We start from the raw sequence: 19,175 nt of genomic DNA, 5'->3' as shown, positions 1-19,175 counted from the left end.
CAAGTTTCTTACTGTTGACAGATGCTCTTCATATAATAATAACTTTGTGGCTTAAGAAAGTTAATTACTTTGACTCCCTTTCATTCTAGAAATCAGATGTTAATTGCATGGACCGTAAAGAAATTATTTTCCCATACCATCTAAGAAGTACAGTGCCTTGTACTTCTTAGATCCTCAAAAATGCTTGTTATACAAATAAATACATTAATTAATATAATTATACTAATGGTTTAGGTGAAATAAACAAGTCTGCTCCCCAAATAACTTAATAATACAATACATGGTTTTCTGCCAATAAACAATCATATACAATATGAAGTATGCCTCAAATTAGACTCAATAAGTGAGCAGCAATAATATATCCTGTATTAAAGGCAAACATCTCCCCTCTTCTTCAAAAAACAAACATGCTTTTGATAGATGAGTTATTCTACTTTCCTTATTTTGGAAAGATTCCCGATCTTTTACTAAATATCGTCCCCAAAATGAGACTCAATCCATATCTCATATGCAAAAATGATCTCAAAATGGATCATAGACCTGAGTGTAACACCTAAAACTATAAAACTCCAGAAGAAAATATAGGAGAAAATCCTTGCCACTTTAGGGTAGGCAAGGATTTCTTAGGGACCAAACCAAAAGCAGGGTTCATGAGAATTAGACCTACTAAAAATCACCAAAATCAAAAGTTTATGCTTTTAGATGGATATTGTTAAGTGATGAAAGGACTGGCCATAGACTGGGAGAAAATATTTGCAAAACATCTCTCTGATGAAGGCCTTATAACTGGAACATGTCAAACTACAATGAGTTAGGTCTTAATTACTTAATTAACAAACAGTACAGGCAAATCATAAAACCTAGAGCTGATGAGACAGTGATAAGATGAACATGTTCATACACTACAGACAGAAGAAAAAAACTGGCATGACATCTGGAAGGTAATTTAGAAATACTTATCAAGAACCTAATAAAATCATCCTTAATAAGTCTACTCTTAGGCATTTCTCTCAAGAACATAATTAGAGATGAGTAAAAATTTTTATGACAGCCTTACTTAAAACAAAAAAATGGAAACAAATGTCCAACTATATGTAAATACCTTAATCCAAAGTGGAATTTGATGTAGACTCTCTATGAAACCATTAACAATCTTGCTTCAAAAATACTTGATGTTGTGAAATGTTCAGGATATGTTAAGTGAAAAAAGAGTGAAAGAACCTATATAAGTACAGGGCTTCTCTGGCGGCTCAAACAGTAAAGAATCTACCTGCCAATGCAGGAGACCTGGGCTTGATCCCTGGGTGGGAAGGTCCCCTGGAAAAGTGAGTGGTGACCCACTTCAGTATTCTTGCTGGGAAATTCAATCCACAGAGAAACCTGGTGGGCTACAGTATATGGGGTCACAGAGTCAGATATGACTGAGCGACTAACACTTTCACTTTTCTTTCACTGTATAAGTATGCAGGCATAGAACATAAGACCAGGAGGAAATATACTAACATATTAAGAGTGCATATTAAAATCAGGAGTTCTCAGGAAAGAGATCACCGGAGGAAGAGGATGGATGGGAGTTTAAGAGAAATGAAGGTAGGATTTTATCTGGACCTTTTTAAAAAAGGGTAGAAATTTAAAATGATAGTCAAAAAAGAAACTAAGCAAGGAGCCTAAGCAGGAAATCCTATGGTTGTGAAGGTACAAAATAGTTGATTGTTGATAACGATTATATGATTAATGAAGGTTTTGAAGGAACTGAAAGAAGAAACATCTGACTGGTGTAGGGATTCTGGCACACCAGAGTGGAGGGAAACAAAGTCGATGATTTTAAGCTGGAACTAAATCAAAAAAGGTACTTGGAAGTGAAAGTGAAGTCGCTCAGTTGTGTCCGACTCTTTGCAACCTCATGGACTGTAGCCTAACAGGCTTCTCTGTCCACGTGATTTTTCAGGCAAGAATACTGGAGTGGGTTGCCATTTCCTTCTCCAGGAGACATTCCCGACCCAGGGATTGAACCCAGGTCTCCCGCACTGTAGGCAGACACTTCGGTTTTCTTCTCTAGAAATTGAGAAGCTCCGAAAAGTTGCTGAGTAGAATACCTAGCTCATAAAAATGGTGTTTGGGGAGGTTTAATCTAGCAGTGGCATGCAGGCTGGACCAAAGGCAGTCAAGAGAATACACACACACACACACACACATGCTTGAACAGAATAAGGATAATCCTGCAATAGCCCCAGGCACACAGTACCCAGGGCCTGAGCTGGGGAGGTGGCAGCAGAAATGGAAAACCTTAGTTAACCTAAAATATTTCTGTAGTTAAGCAGGCGAGACTTAACTTCTTTTATAAAGCAGGCAACTGGAGCAATGAAAGCTCAATGTTTCATGACACCAAGACTTTCCACTGTCACCTTTAAAGCAGGCCCTAAGACTGAACAAGGCAATGATGCCATATTCCTCAGATCCTATTTCTTGACAGCTTATTTCATGCTCTCTCTCTTATAATTATGGTTATATGTATATAATTCAACATTGTACATTATCTTTAGTTATGGGTTAATATAATAACATAAAAAAAATAAACAGGCTATTGCTTTCAGCCTGCCTAGTGAACCGAGTCACCCTTATAGGTTTTTGTAATTTTAAAATATCTGGTTTTTTTGTTGTTTTTGTTTTTTTTAAAGAGCTACCCGCTACCCCCACCCTCCAATACTGTAACATCCACAGTCATAACAAATTTTCCTGCTCTTCCTGTGGATAAAACGGCAGAAAATTTTTGGAGGAAAGCCAACTGCAGTGTGTCAAGGGGGTAATTTACTTGTTTTCTCTAAAGTTACCCGAGCATCAGAAGGATATTTTCCTCAAGTTACCATCATCTAAAATGTTTTGAATTGGTAAATGAATTGACTTCCCTTGTGGCTCAGTGGTAAAGAATCTGCCTATAATGCAGAAGACCAGGGTTTGATCTCTGGGTTGGGAAGATTCCCCTGGAGAAGGAAATGGCAACCCACTCCAGTATTCTTGCCTGGAAAATCCCATAGACAGAGGAGCCTGGTGGGCTACAGTCCACGGGGTCACAAAAGAGTTGGATACGACTTAGTGACTCAACAACAACAAAACAGAGGGGGTTCCTCCCACAGGGGTAAAGGGTTCAGAATTCAGAGTCCCTGACCATGGGTTAATTCCATCTTAATTACTGAATCTGTAATAAAATCTTAAAGTAGCTACCAATATATTTCAATAATTTAAGAATACTTTTGCAAATTTGGATGAAATGCTAAGGAGACACAATAACTAAATGGAATGTGGTATCCTCAATGGTAACCTGGAACAGAAGACACACATTAGGGAAAAACAGATGAAACACAAATGCAGAGTTTAGTCCATAATATTGTGCTGATGCTGGGTTTCTTAGTTATGACAAATATACCTTGATAACGTAAGAGGTCAATAGCAAAAACTGGGTGTGGGGAATATGACAACCGTCTGTGCTATCTTTGCAACTTTTCTGTAAACCCAAAACTACTCTAAAATTAAACACTGATTTAAAAAAACATGGGGTGGGATATATACAAGCTCCTTTACTTACTTCAGACCCATCAAGGTGATATAAATCTGTGTCTGACTCTCAAATCTCTCCAGGTAGAGCATTCAGTTACTTCTCTTAGGTGTAACCCACACTCCCCTGGAGAAGGGAATGGCTAACCACTCCAGTCTTCTTGCCTGGAGAATCCCATGAATAGAGGAGCCTGGCGGGCTACAGTCCATGGGGTCTCAGAATCAGACACAACTGAGCGACTAATACTTTCACATTCACATTCCCCTTAGAGAATGTCAACAATGTTCTTCAAACCTCAGCTGTAATAATTTTTTCTATGCCTTAAAAAGCCTTCCTAAAGCCATTCTTGGTATTATATCTGTTGAGCATACTTTCCATGGCAAGTACACTGAGACTGTCTTAGAAGAGATGAAAGGTCAGCATGGGGTGGCTGTGTGTGTTTTTTCCATCTCTCTGTTACTGCCCTTTTGAGTTCAGGCTGTCAGGAAGGAAGGGTGGAATTCGCAAAGACCTGGCCCTCAAAGCTCAGGAAGGGAGTAAGGTCTAGCTGGCTTCTTGGTTACTTAGCTCCTTCATTTACAGGAAGCCGAGCCAATGGTGAGATGAATTCTAGCTCTGTGTCGCTGTGAAAGGGGAGGAACATTTACAAAGATGTTCTTGTTGCGTTTAAATGATCATATTCTTCCATCACAGATGAGCTAGGTACTGGGCAGCTTGAGGACCTGAAGTGCACAGAATCACAGAAGTATTTCATACTGGTGTTTTCTTTTGGGGGTGGGGGGATACAGGAGAATACTAAATGTACTTTGCAAATGTTTTCTTAATGTTTACTTTGGCATTTTATATATAAATAGGCTAAAAGAGACTGTCCATTATGCTGTAGCTATGACATTAATTTTTCATAAGCATTTTATTATACTCACTGAATGCAAAGAAGGAAACTTCACACATAGATGTATGAATAATTACTCAGTGGAGTCATTCTGTATTTTACAGTTATAAGGCTGACTACTCATGAGTGGTGCATTTAATAAATAATTTTAAAGTAACTTCATTTATGGTTTAATTTCTCAAACTAGTTGAGGTGGCCAAGTGCCTGGGGGGTAGGGTTCTCTCTATGTGATACCACAACATATTGATCTATGAAAGCAATTCAGATGCAATTTCTTTTTTACTCTATCACATTTCATACTGTTGCTAGATTAAAGTATTTCAATGAGTAATGACAGACACCAAATGCTTAAGAATAATTTATTATAAAACTTAAAAGTGTAAAAATCTATTTGTTAAATATGTTTTCTTGCAAATTAGGAAAAGATCTCCATTATTTAATTTTAACACCTTTGTCCACTTTCTGGTCCACCTTCCACTGGAGAATAATTTAAGAAACACTGAATAACACTAACGTGAATCCAAGGCCAGCCAATTTGTTTTTACTTTCAATTGCTTATGTATTTTACTTTTCACTTTTACATTCAAAATAAGATTTTCACTGAGCTGCAGCATGAGACTCAATGTTGAAGCACTAGAATTTCATCTGCCTTATTCTGCAGGAAAATTATTGTTACCCAAGATGGTAAGACGTTATTTAGTTCTATTATAGATTTGTAAGAGATTTATGTTACCATGTGTTTCCTGTTCATAGATGGCATTTTAAATGCCACAAAAGGACATAAACATATACCATCTAGAAGAAAATCCCAAGAGCAGTTAATGAGAATGTTTGAGCAACTTATCTGGAACTTATAGAGATGACACCAGTGGAGAACAGGTCACAATGAACTGTAAACAGCTGCAGCTACTCAAAGCAGCCTATGTGAAGACTGAGCTTCATGAGCTGAATTTTCGTAATTTCATTAGTGTACTGGAAGATCATACGGTTTTGGATTCAAGTTACAGCTCTGCCCTTTATAGGCTGCATGAGCTTGGCCATGTTGCCATTTCTTTGAAGCGCTAAATGGGATCTAATCCTTCTCTACTGGGCTTTTATGGAGACTAAAGGAGAAACTATAAAGTGCGGAGCTCACAACAGACCTTCAAACATGCCTATTTCGTTTTTCCCCTCTTCATTTCCAAATATTGAAACTGAAGCTCAGACATAAAATATTTTGATTTTGATAAGATCATAGGCTAAGTTAATGACTGAAGTTGATGACAGATTTAATCAGAGCGGATAAATGTTGCTTTTAGGTATAGACTCGGCCCTCTGGATCCACAGATTCCACCAACCACAGTTCAAAAATATTTGGAAAAAAATTCCAGAAGTTCCAAAAAGCAAAACTTCAATTTGTCACTCTCTGGCAATGATATGAATCCTATTTATAACTATTTATGTATCATTTACATTCTAATACATATCATAAGTAATCTAGAGATGATTCAAAGTATATGGGAGGATGTGTGTACGTTATATGCAAATGCTATGCCACTTTACATAAGAAACTTGAGTTTCTGCAGATTCGGCATTCAGGTAGGCCAGAGGCCCTGGAATCAATGCCCCATGGGCACCCAGGACAACCACAGTGCAGAAAAACAAAGACCCACCTATCTCATACTCAAGCACAAACTATCAAGGTATCCATTGGAACCTTTTTGTTTAGCTTGCATTCCTGAACTAAGCCAACTTTTCTGGATCTCAGCAGACGTGAACACAGAGCCTCCCGGAGATGCTTCTGAGCAACGCGTGTCCTACATCAGCTCCAAACAAGAAAAATGGCAACTCCAGACTCCTTGAGTTCACTGCAGGCACAGCTCACACTAAAGTGAATGGGAAAGGACCCTGAGATAGTAACTGTTCTGGAACCAGAAACAATCTGTTGAAAAAAAAACAATTATCAGAAGTCATGTCTGATTCTCAGAAACCTCAACCATCCTGAAAAAGGGTGTTGAGCCCAAAGGTAAATGAAGAACAAACACACACACAAATCAATGAGCAAACCCAACAAAAATGAGCACAGAGATACCGAGAGCAGAGAAGTGGTCACCACGGGGAAGAGGTGGTGGACAGGAGAAAGGGTACATGGGGTCACCTTTATGGTGACAGACGGAAGCTAAACTGAGTGCACTGCAGTGAATACTGAAATCAAATTATAATCCTGTACACAGGAAACAATTTGTAAAAAAAAAAAAAATGGACATAGGCTTGGTAGAAAGGTATAGCCTTAAGCTCTTGTACTACATGTGGCAGAAGAGGGTTCTGTAGACACACAAAGCCCTCATTTGACTCCGCTCTCCCCTCTCTGACCCACACAAAGACTGGGCCCTCTTCTGGCTGACTGCTTCATTGGCCCACCACGTACTGCTGCTGCTTACCCTTCCTGCTTCACTTTATTCCTGAAACCTGATTCTGCTCTCGCCACAGTACTATAACGTACCCGCCCTTCTTTCTAGCATCCTTTGTTGTTGTTCAGTCACTCAGTAGTGTCTGATTCTTTGCAACCCCGTGAATGGGAGCACACCTAACTTTCCTGTCCTTCACCATCTCCCCGAGTTTGCTCAAACTCATGTCCATTGATTCAGGGATGCCATCCAACCACCTCATCCTCTAAAATCCTTCAATCAGTTCAGTTGCTTAGTCGTGTCCGATTCTTTGCAACCCCATGGCGTGCAGCACACCAGGCTTCCCTGTCCCTCACCAACTCCCAGAGCTTGCTTAACTCCTGTCCATTGAGTCGGTGATGCCATCCAACCATCTCATCCTCTGTCTCATCCTCTAGAATCCTTAGCTGCTCCCTTACCTGAGTTCCACGGCACTTGAACCATACCTTCTATTTACATTGTAGCACTACTTGTCCAGGTATCTGTCTTCCTCCTGGAACTGAGAATTCCTGGAGGGTAGAAACTCCCTTACTGCTTTGTAGACTCAGCACCTTGCACAGATGCTGGCATGCTTCAGGCACTCGAAGTTTGTTAAATAGAATGGAAATGACTCCAAACCATCGTTGAAAACTATAGGAACTTTTTGTTTCTCCTTTTCTCAATCAATATTGATTCTTGTTGCTTATAATCATCCTTTCTTTCTACTTCTCTGCCTCCCTTTTAGTTACGGCCCTTTTTGCCTCAAGTCATTATCAATGCCCCAACTCCCAAAATGCCTCCAAACTTGAAGGATCTCCCTAGTCATGGACACTGTTCCCATGGGCTTTAACATCAAGTCTCTACTTTGATCTTTCAGCTACTGACATGTAGATGGTGAGGTCCTTCCAATTGGCATCAAGGTCTTCCCCAGTCAGATTCCTTCCTACCGTGAATGCAGGGACCACATCTTACATCTCTGTCTCACACAAGGTTTTGTGTGTATGTGTGTACATGTACACGTACACACACACACACTCAATAAATGTTTGCTAAAATAAAGAACTTTATTACCAGGACAGTTTTTCAGTTATTTTCCTTTCAAGAGCTGAGTTAATTTCTACATTTAAAATAAGTTAGTGGCAGTATATGTTTTCAGAGTGCTGCTGAAAATCTTGTGTGTCTATTAATTCTCATTCACATAGGAGTTTTTCATCAGCAGGAACTGGGAACCTTTCAGTTCCTTCGATGGAAGGAAGGAACCCATCAGGCTCCTTCAGTGGAGTCTGTAGCACCAAGAAGGCATCCCTAGCATGTTCTTCTTCCATAGATGGACCTCTGTGTGAATTTAGGTTAACATCCTTCTGCCTGGAATTGGAGTAAGGGGAATTACAGAATTTGGACCTTTGATATCAAAATGCTAAGGGAGCTTGATACATTCATGGCCTTGCCATAGAACCACAATTCTTATCATTTGCTGGTAAAACAGTACACCAGCGCTTTCAAAGGTGATTTGGCTGACTTTTTTTTTTTCCACTGAACCCACAGGGGAACCAACTCCAGTTAAGTTTCCTTCTGGCCTGGGAGTCATGTTATCTCTTTCAAATGAGACAGATTTTGTGGGTTGGTTCTCTCCTGGTTCACACATAAACTGATGATTTTACAATCAGAAGATAATCTTATGTGCCTTATTTGAAAGTTCTCAGTGACTATCTCACTATAGGTTCACTCCAGAAGTGCCTTTAAATACAGATAGATGTGTTACAAGTTCCCTAGGTGGTGCTAGTGGTAAAGAATCCTCCTAATAAGGCAGGAAATGCAGGAGACATGGGTTTGATCCCTGGAGAAGAAAATGGCAACCCACTCTAGTATTCTTGCCTGGAGAATCCCACAGACAGAGGATCCTGGTGGGCTGCAGTCCATGGGGTCATGTAGAGTTGGACATGACTGAGCACACATTTTTATCTATCTGTGTTACAAGCAGTGGTTCTTGAGTGTCAATGTGTGTAGTGGTCACCTGGGGGTCTCCTTAAGCTGTACAGTCTGCCTCAGTGGATGGGGGCAGGGCAGAGAATCTGCATTGCAACATTTTGAGCAGCGGGGTTAAAAGTGTTATAGCTAATTAAGCAGCAAAGTTGGGATTTAAACCCAGGCCCATCTAATTCCAAAGTCTGTCTCTTCCCCACAATGCTGAAATGCAGAAATAGAGTGCTGAATAATAAATGAGAAATTGTGTTTAAGCCAAATTATTGGTGATAACTACTATATGAAATATTAGAATGCAAAAGTACTCTTCTCCAGGAGGAAAAAAAGAAAGAAGTACATTAAGCTAGAGGGGGGGAAAAAGCACAATTTTTTTGAGGAACACAGAGTGATAATCTAAGAGGATAGAGACAAAGAAGATAAAATAGAGTGAAAAATTGTGGAAGACAGAAAATATTCACATTCTTAAAGAGAACAGAAAGAGCCACACTTGCTATGACTATAATCCCCAAGTGATGACCCCAAACACTCACTCCAGGTCCCTGACTGCCCAAGGAGAAGCAGGTGACAGCAACTAAGGACAATGTGAGATGAGAGGACAGCTCCATGACCCAGAGAGAAGAAGCCCACACTCCACTCCACCAGCGTTCCAGAAAACAGCCAGTTCTGCCAGCGACAGAGTGCAAAGCCAGGGCCACCCCAGCCTTCAAAGACTGGCTATGAGCACAGACTTGTGAGATCTCACTCAAGGAACAGATTGTAAAATAGAAAATGGGGGACTCTGTCTCAATAGTCAGTCCTTACATTTTGGGGTCGAACACATCTGGACCTTAACAGCCAAAGAATTTTCCTCTAGACGCCACATTAAAGGTAGTGTCAAAGCCCACAGAAAGTGTACTCTGCGTGTGTTCTCCATAGGACAATATAAAACCCCCACTGTATCAGACCAGCCCACTGAGCATGCAGCAGGACTTTGTCTCCTCCACTGGCACCAAGCGAGGTTTTTAAAGAACATGCTGTCCTCTTTGTCATTAACTACAGAAGTATAGCAAACACCACACACACATCTCCAGCCTCCTCTGATACCATTATCCACCGTTCTAAACACACATAAAGCCCTCCTGAAGTGACCCAACCAGGATATGTAAGATCCTTGTTTCCTATGTTTATCATCTACTGTTTAGAGCCGGAAGTCCTTTAACCAGTCCTGATCTATTTTTCAAAGGACCTTCTTTGTATTTATTGTTTTAAATTGTTTTACTCATTTATCACTTTCTCTGATGAGACTCTAAGTTACCACATTGGGTTTTTTTGTTTTTTTTTTTTTTTTTTTAAATAATTACTGTTTAGGTGGTTTCTCTCTCACAGGACTGTGAATTTTTGAAAGGCTAAAACTTGTCCTAGATTTCATCTCACCAGAGCCTAGTGCCATGTCAAGCACATAGTTGGCATTCAACAGAATATTGGATGCAAACATAAGTAAGCTCTAGTGCAGAGATCTGGTCATCAGTGGTACCATTTATTCAGAAGAATCTCAGAAAGTTTTTGAATGGAAGTTGCTTCATCTTTTCTCAGTTCCTTTAATTCTTATACACAAAGATCCCACAAACAAACAATTGAGGACCTACTCATATTATTTCAGCACTTCAAACCAATAGGCATTTGTTGAATGGCTACTATACGCTATCACTATAAAAGCTGCAGGACTCAGTTCCTAGGTTCACACCCCTGCATCCTCCTTGAGGAAGTTCATCTACACGCCATGGTGAGTCCTCAGCCCTTAGCTTTGTACATTTTGAAATAAATAAAAACCAGTATATAATACATATTACATACTTGATCAAACTGGGGGTCTTCTCCACGTTGGAGCGATTTTGTCAATGGCTTTTCCTAGAAAGAAAAACATGTAAGAAAAATTACCAGAGGCTCTTAAATATTTCAAAAGAAAGGCCATTATTGTTAAACTTTTTCTCATCTACTTCTTTCTTTATGGGAGAAGAGATGACAGTTTTCAAATAAGAAACTCTTCTTTACTATTCAAACCTTAAAGTATAGTGTTTGATCACCACCATCAGGATTTTTGCTATTCATCTTCACATATTTGACCAAGACATTCAAATCTGAAGTAGTAATTGGCCCTCTGTACTTCAATGAAAATCACATGATTAAAAACTAGGGAATTTGTCTGAAATTTTAGTACCTGTCTCAGAACTTCACAGATAATAAAAGTTGAAAGTGATACACCATTTCAGGTCCCAAGATTTAGAAACAAAATACATTAAGTCCCCTACCTACGAATGAGTTCCATCCCAAAAGAGCATTCATAAATTCAATAAAGTTAGCCTAGGTACCCAACTAACATAATCAGCTATATAGTACTATACTGTAATAGGTTTATAATACTTGTCATGCAAATAACATGTACCTAAAAAACAAACAGAAAACAAAGGAACCATTTTAAATCTTACATAACCTTGAAAAGTATAGTATTACAGTACACCAGCTGGTGTACAAGGGCATGTTCACATCTTTGAAAGTTTGTATGTAGGGGACTTATCATAGGCCTAACTATTGGTCTGGTGTTTAGGGACAGCCTACCAATCACACAGTTATTAGGTGTAACTGCTGAATTTTGAGCGTGATCTTTTGACTTGTAACACATCCAAATCTCAGCAAAAATAATCTGGGTAGTGACAAAGGTCTACACAAACAAATTTTCCTAACCGTGATGTCTTTGTTTACATTAGGAAGACTTCACTGACCTTTCAGGAGGGCATTTTATAACTATTTATCCTTATCGTTCTTTGATATGTATGGAAGCTAACGCTGACCCAAATTTGGTTTAAGATTAGAAACCGTGTAAAAAGTTATATACCAAAAAATAAAGCTTTATGTGAGCCAATGTAGATGTTCTAGAAAGAGTCCATTCACATTTTGCCGACCACACGGACCCTTTCCTTGTCTCATTTCTCCAATTTTCTCCCCCACTGAAGACGATACACGCCTAAGGCGGATGTGTGCCCCCCCCACCAGGCCCCAGGGTCTCTGTTCTTAAAAAGATGGGCTCAGTCTGGGTATATGACGCTTAATTGAGAACAGTGTGAATTAACTGCTGTCTCATTTGCAAAATACACAGCTTCAAAATGCAGACTCATCAAAAATGAAGAGACTGCTGTGTTCTTAAGGGCTAATAAACATTTTCTCTTCAGAGTATATTATCTTGAACACACAGGTGGAAGAGCAGATATCAAAATGTAACTGAGAACAAAGAAGAACAAATAAAGAAGAGAGAGAGTCAGTTGATTGTATGAGAGCACAAATTCAGCAAATAAATGGTGAAGCATTTCCTATGTTTCAATGTCATCTGAAGTCCTTTGTAAAACAAAATACAAATGTGAAACCAAAGAAGTGAAAACAGGTGGGGCCAGGTTCCACAGACATCTTTGGAACAAACCCAGTAGAAACATTTCTATTCCTTGTTTTATTTACTCATCACTCAACAGTAATCGAGGGCTCACGAGGTGTCAAATGAGACTTAGGGGGGAATGCTGACCAGCACAGTGTTCCTGCCAGCGGGGCTAAGAAGCTGAAATGCTGAGTATTACCTAGACTTGTTCACTAGTCAAATCTCAGCCCACTGTCACTTCCTCAGGGAAGCCTGTCACTGAGTCCCCTCCTAACACCTGCTCCACACCCCCACATGCCTGCAAAGCTCTGCATATGTGCCCTTTCATAGCACTTACCACAGAGTAAACTCACATCACAATGTATCAACAGAATTACACTGTACAAACACACATCCAAGAGTGATCAGCTGATGGCCACCCCTAGTGACCATTATAAGCTGCAGAAATGCAGGACCCTCTCTTTTCCCCAGCACTTAAAGTCACAGGGCAGGGCGTGGCTTGGCAATGGCTAAACAAATGCCAAATTAATCATATCTCTAGGTTGATGATGCCCAGTTTCTCCAACTAAGAGATCCTCTTACTGGCATGGGTCTGTTCTGTTGTAGTAAACTTTTTAATATACTTTTCGCTGTGGCAAAATACATATGACACAAGATTGATCATTTTAATGATTTTTAAGGGTACAATTCTGCAACAGTCTTGTTCAATCTTTACCACTATTTTGAGGACTGCTTTAAATGTCAGAAATTTTTAAGAAATTCTCAAACACAAAAGACTTATACCCCAAACACATAAGACAGTAATTCTGTTAAGTTACTGCTATACTCCTAAGTCAAGTCCATTAGCCCATTACTTGAATTCCATGCCCCAGTAAAACAACATATCTTTATACTGAGTTCTCCCAAACTGTTCTTACAGAACTATGCTGTCTTAATCATATTCTTTGAAGACTTAGCTTAAATGTCACTTCCAGGATTAAGCGACTCCCTACTTTCCTCAAGTAGAGTCATCTGTTCATTGTCACATGGCACTTGGTTTGCATCTATTCTTGCCAGCATTTCCAGTGTTGTAACTTATCTGTCTCCCTACGCTCTTAGTTCAGAGCTGAAACTTTTTATTAAGGGTTCTTAGATGAATATAGTTATTCCCAGGTGGTACAGTATTAAAACAATCTGCCTGGCAGTGCAGGAGATGCAGGTTCAATCCCTGAAAATCCCTTTGAGTAGGAAATGGCAACCTGCTCCAGTATTCTTGCCTGGAAAATTCCATGGACAGAGGAGCCTGGCGGGCTACAGTCCATGGGGTCACAAAGAGTCGGACACGACTGAACACATACACACACTTCTATTAGATGTCTGTAACCCTATGCATTTGGAAAGATTGCTTTGGACACAGAGAATCAAGTTTACCTTTTAACATTCCGGAAGTTATCTTCGCATCAGCATAGATTTTATCAGTGTCAAGAGGTTAAAAAGTAGACCTGGGGAAGACAGTTTCATACTGGCTAAAAAGTACAGGGAAAAGGAAGAAAGAAAAAAGGAAGAAAGGAAGGGAGAGGAGAATGAAAGCGAGAAGGGAAACAAACTTGCTCAAGCTCAGAAGAGAGTCATCTGAACACAGAGCAGTCTGGTAGGCTCATGTCCACTTGAGAAAAGAGAACTGCAGAGGCGTGGTTCTGCTGAAGATTCTCCCGCAGATCAGCACACGCCATCTAAGGTCTGTAAGAATCCAAGGTGTACACAGTCAAGACCAAGTGGTTCTCAAAGAGCAACAGAGAAGCAGTAAAGTGAGACTGTGCTCAGCTGCTCAGTGTGTCCAACTCTGTGTGACCCCATGGACTGTAGCCCTCCAGGCTCCTCTTTCCATGGGGTTCTCCAGGCAAGAATACTGGAGTGGGCTGCCATTTCCTCCTCCAGGGGATCTTCCCGACCCAGGGACTGAACCCAGGTCTCCTGCATGGCAGGCAGAAAAACGAGATTAACACAGAATAAACAACAGGTACTTAAAGAACAAGTAGAAACTGACTATGATGGAGGAGGCTCAACATAATAGTCTCATTTGTCCAGTAAGAACAGTGTGCTTTGTATGCTTTTAGAAATTGTCTTTGTTCTGTATTTTAGTGCAAATTTACTTATTTACTAAAGGTTCATTAATTGAATTGAATGACACTTTTGTTTTTCAAAAATCATTCTAAAAAATCCAAAACTTTGGCAGTGACACATCCCAGAAAATTCTTAGTGGTCCAAAGCTGGGAGACCTTAGCCTATAACTTGACCTTTCCCAGAAGCTCCAGCTCACTGGGTTGACGGTGAACAGAAGGGCTGAACAAACCCAAAACATCAAGAGACTTAGCACTGAACAGGAGGGATTGCAGACAGGACAAAGAGAGCAAAATGGATGCTGTCCCTCCTAATGGAAGCAAACACTATGAAACAGTCTTGACCAAAACAAAACAAACAAAAAAAATCCTGAACCTAACCAAGTCTTCAGATACATTTCCAATTTTTAGGAAATACAGGAGTTAGGGAAGGAGTAAGAGGAATATGTTACACTAAATCACAGGGATGCAATTGGCAAGATCCAGATGGAAAGAAACTGAAATAAAGAAAGACACTGCTTCAGTAAAAAGATGCAAAGGGAAATGGAGGTGGAGCCTATTGATTTTTTTAAAAAAGGCTATTGCACTATGTGGATCTGATCTGGATTCTGATGCAAATAATCCTTTAAGAGAAAGTACGAGATTCATGAGACCACTGGTGATTTGAACACATTAGATATGATAGGATGATTTTAACTTTTTAGGTGTTGTTTAAAAAAGTTGTTTAAAAATGGTCTCGTTTATAAAAGAATCAATCTTTTAGAGATACACTTAGAGACTGAATGAAATGGTTTCTAGCGTTTCCTGAAAATACTACTGGGGAGAGGTGCTGGGGATGTAATAAATCGGCCATGAGTGGGTAACTGCTGAGATGATCACAGTGTTCATTACACAGTCTTCCCACTTTAGTCCATGTTTGAAATTTTCCATAAAAAAACAAAAACTAAAAACAGGGTATCAAGATGTATCACTTAGGTTATCATTAAATTTTTTTTTTTCAATAATGTCTCACTTTCTAAGATGGAATAAGGCACTTAAAACTGGTTTTGACAGCACTATCCAACTCTGTGTGTGTGTTGTGTGTGGTCAGTCGTGTCGACTCTTTGCGACCCCGTGGACTATAGCCCGCCAGGCTTCTCTGTCTACAGGTTGTTCAGACAAGCATACTGGAGTGGGTTGCCATTTCCTTCTCCAGGGGATCTTCCCAACCCAGGGATCAAACCCTAGTCTTCTGCATCTCCTGCACTGGTAGGCAGATTCTTTACCGCTGCACCATCTGGGAAGCAACTCTTTATCTTTTCTTAATGGAGCTACAGAAGGAAACCCCCTCCATTTCTTCCCATTTCTAGGCAGGATCTGGGTGGCAACCAACTCGCCTGCCATGTGAAAAAGCAAGCTGCCCCTCTCAGCCTGCACTGTGGGCTTTTCTTCAAGTTTGCTTCCCTTGAATCAAAGAGCACTGCTGTCCCGACCCATCCAAGAGGGATTTTGCCTGTCACGAAGAAACCAGTAGGGGTTTCGAGCACTTCCAAAGGAAAAGAGAAAGGTCCCTGTTTGTGCTTCTCACACCTCAGGATGTTCCAACCTCTCCCTCTCTTAAGAAAACACAAACTCTGAAAGCTCTCTGTGTCCATACCTACCTAAAAAGGCCACTGACTTCTACCTCCATTTCCAAGCAATTTCAGTGCATGCTAACTACATTTTCATTTTACAGTCTTTCCACACTGGACCTCTGTAATCTGTAAGTAAGAGAAAAGATGGCAAGCAGTGCCATGGACACGGCAGTGAGACAAGTCTAGAGTCTCCTTTATCAAAAGATGGTTTATTTCGGGGATACAAGGGGCTTATTTAGTAAATAACTTTCTACTTCTGAACTTTTAATGGCCCCCAAAAATCCCCAATGTGCCCCACATAGGTAGGACTTCACTAATTTCAAATGTTACCAATTATTACTAATCTTAAGAGAGATTTCAATAAACACATCACTCAGCAATGCCACTGGAGTTAATATGAACGTATTAAATTTGTTAAATATATCACCACTTATGAGATGCTATTTTAATGTCTTTTAATTATTATGTAACAATTCAGTGCATGGACTGTGGATTGTGAGAGATTTGACTTTGACTCCGAGGTACTTCAGTGGATCTCACTTGACTTCTCTAAGCTTCAGTTAACTTTTAGGTAATGTAAGAATACATAATGCCAACCTACCTCATAGAAATGCAAGATGAATGACACAGAGTACTCAATAATTGAGAGTTATTACTACTATTAAAATTCCTTTCAATACCATTATTACTAGAACTAGATAAAATTAAGATGTGTAACCGCTTTCACATTGTACAGGAGCTGAAACTAAGTTCCACCTTTTTTCCTGGGGCAACACCCACCCCACTAACATTAATTAAACCTTTAATTTTAGCTTTCTGGAAGCTTCCAAGTATAACTAGAAAGCTGCATCACAAAAAAGAGAAAAGAAACATTATAAAGGGTAATTTCTCCTTTCTCTTAAAAAAAATATAACACTGTTAAAACTTTAATGCTCATTATGTAATTAGAGGAACCGTTGTAATGGTAGGATGCTTCCTTGGTGGTTAGAGAGTAAAGCATCTGCCTGCAGTGCGGGAGACCCGGGTTTGATTCCTGGGTCAGGAAGATCCCCTGGAGAAGGAAATGGCAACCCACTCTAGTACCCTCGAAAAATCCCATGGATGGAGAAGCCTGGTAGGCTACAGTCCATGGGGTTGCAAAGAGTTGGACACGACTGAGTGACTTCACTTTACAAAAACAACCAAATTTTAAAAAAAGAACAACAAACACCAAACTTCTCCAGTCTTCAAGCTGCAGTATGTTTGTATAACAACACATTTATGCATCACTGACTTAGGATTTTGATGTCACCATCAGTGAGATTTTATAATACACATGTGTGTTCTTCCATGATAGCTCGGCTGGTAAAGAATCCGCCTGCAATGCAGGAGACCCCAGTTCAATTCCTGGGTCAGGAAGATCTGCAGAGAAGGGATAGGTTACCCACTTCAGGATTCTGGGGCTTCTCTTGTGGCTCAGCTGGTAAGGAATTCACCCACAAATGCAAGAGACCTGGGTTCGATCTCTGGGTTGGAAAGATCCCCTGAAGAAGGGAAAGGCTACCCACTCCAATATTCTGGCCTGGAGAATTCCAAATGGGTCACAAAGAGTCAGACACAACTGAGCAACTTTCACTTTCACCAGTGACAGACTATTTTTGGGGGGCTCCAAAATCACTGCAGATAGTGACTGCAGCCATGAAATTAAAAGATGCTTGCTCCTTGAAAGAAAAGTCATGATCAACCTAGACAGCACATTAATAAGCAGAGACATTACTTTGCCAACAAAGGTCCATCTAGTCAGAGCTATGGTTTTTCCAGTAGTCATGTATGGATGTGAGAATTGGACTATAAAGAAATCTGAGTGCCGAAGAATCGATGCTTTTGAGCTGTGGTGCTGGAGAAGACTCTTTAGAGTGCCTTGGTCAGCAAGGAGATCCAACCAGTCCATCTTAAAGGAGATCAGTCCTGGGTGTTCATTGGAAGGACTGATGCTGAAGCTGAAACTCCAATTCTTTCGCCACTTGATGTGAAGAACTGACTCACTGAAAAAGACCCTGATGCTGGGAAAGATTGAAGGCAGAAGAAAGGGATGACAGAGGATGAGACGGTTGGATGGCATCACCAACTCAATGGACATGAATTTGTGTAAACTCCAGGAGTTGGTGATGGACAGGGAGGCCTGGCATGCTGCAGTCCATGGGGTCGAAAGGAGTTGGACACAACTGAGCAATTGAATTGAACTGACTGAAGTAGTTAACAGAAAATTTTCAGAGCTGAACTTCTGCAGCTGGGATCTCTTTCCTTTACCAGAACACGGGATGGGGGGCAGTGATGAGCAGTGAGCTGGCCCCTTCAGAGCAGAGAATGCTGCTCAAGCATTTCATCCAGAACCACCACCTGCAGCGGCAGGCACCCTCCTCAGGCTGAACCAAAGAAAACGGGGTTCAAGACATCCTCATGTCCGACATGCTTTTTTTTTTTTTATCAGATATTATTTGTGCCAACTTTGACCCAACCTTGAAAATAGACCTAAGGCGTAATCCCAAGAAGGCCCAGTTCAGAATATTGGCCATTTCTCCCACAGAAGTCTCTCCCTACATGAGGGGCAATCAGGGATCCAAGGCTTGGAGTCATCTTGAAGATAACCTCTGTATCTTGATGCCTGCAGGGATCACTGAACTTCTAGTGGAAGATTCAGCCCTCAGTTCATCCACAGGTAAAAATGAGCATTACTCCATGCCAACCTGACTAGCTTTCTAGTAAGAATTCATGAGCACTAATTAAAACCATTCAGATCTAATGGAAGAAGGGGCTTCAGTTCAGTTCAGTTGCTCAGTCGTGACCAACTCTTTGTGACCCCATGGACTGCAGCACGCCAGGCCTCCCTGTCCATTTCCAACTCCTGGAGTTTACTCAAACTCATGTCTATTGAGTCAGTGATGCCATACAACCACCTCATTCTCTGTTGTCCCCTTCTCCTCCCGCCTTCGATCTTTCCTAACATCAGGGTCTTTTCCAATGAGTCAGTTCTTCTCATCAGATGGCCAAAGGATTGATGTTTCAGCTTCAGCATCAGTCCTTCCAATGAATATTCAGGACTGATTTCCTTTAGGATGGACTGGTTGAATCTCCTTGCTGTCCAAGGGACTCTCAAGAGTCTTCTCCAACACCACAGTTCAAAAGCATCAATTCTTTGGCACTCAGCTTTCTTTATAGTCCAACTCTCAAATCCATACATGACTGCT

The 19,175-nt window shown here is 40.5% G+C and overlaps 1 protein-coding gene across 4 annotated transcripts in view; it reads right to left on the bottom strand.

Annotated features, from left to right (window-relative positions):
* The window catches only part of FRY (FRY microtubule binding protein), a 321,997-nt gene that overhangs the window by 156,297 nt on the left and 146,525 nt on the right, over positions 1 to 19,175 (bottom strand). For all 4 annotated transcript variants that reach the window (XM_070471761.1, XM_070471762.1, XM_070471763.1 and 1 more), the window contains one exon: positions 10,667 to 10,720. In XM_070471761.1, the coding sequence (XP_070327862.1) occupies positions 10,667 to 10,720 (54 nt within the window). The remainder of the gene's footprint in view (positions 1 to 10,666; positions 10,721 to 19,175) is intronic.

The sequence above is a fragment of the Odocoileus virginianus genome, chromosome 8, assembly GCF_023699985.2.
Source record: "Odocoileus virginianus isolate 20LAN1187 ecotype Illinois chromosome 8, Ovbor_1.2, whole genome shotgun sequence".
Lineage (NCBI taxonomy): Eukaryota > Metazoa > Chordata > Mammalia > Artiodactyla > Cervidae > Odocoileus > Odocoileus virginianus.
This window is presented reverse-complemented; position numbering and strand designations above follow the sequence as displayed.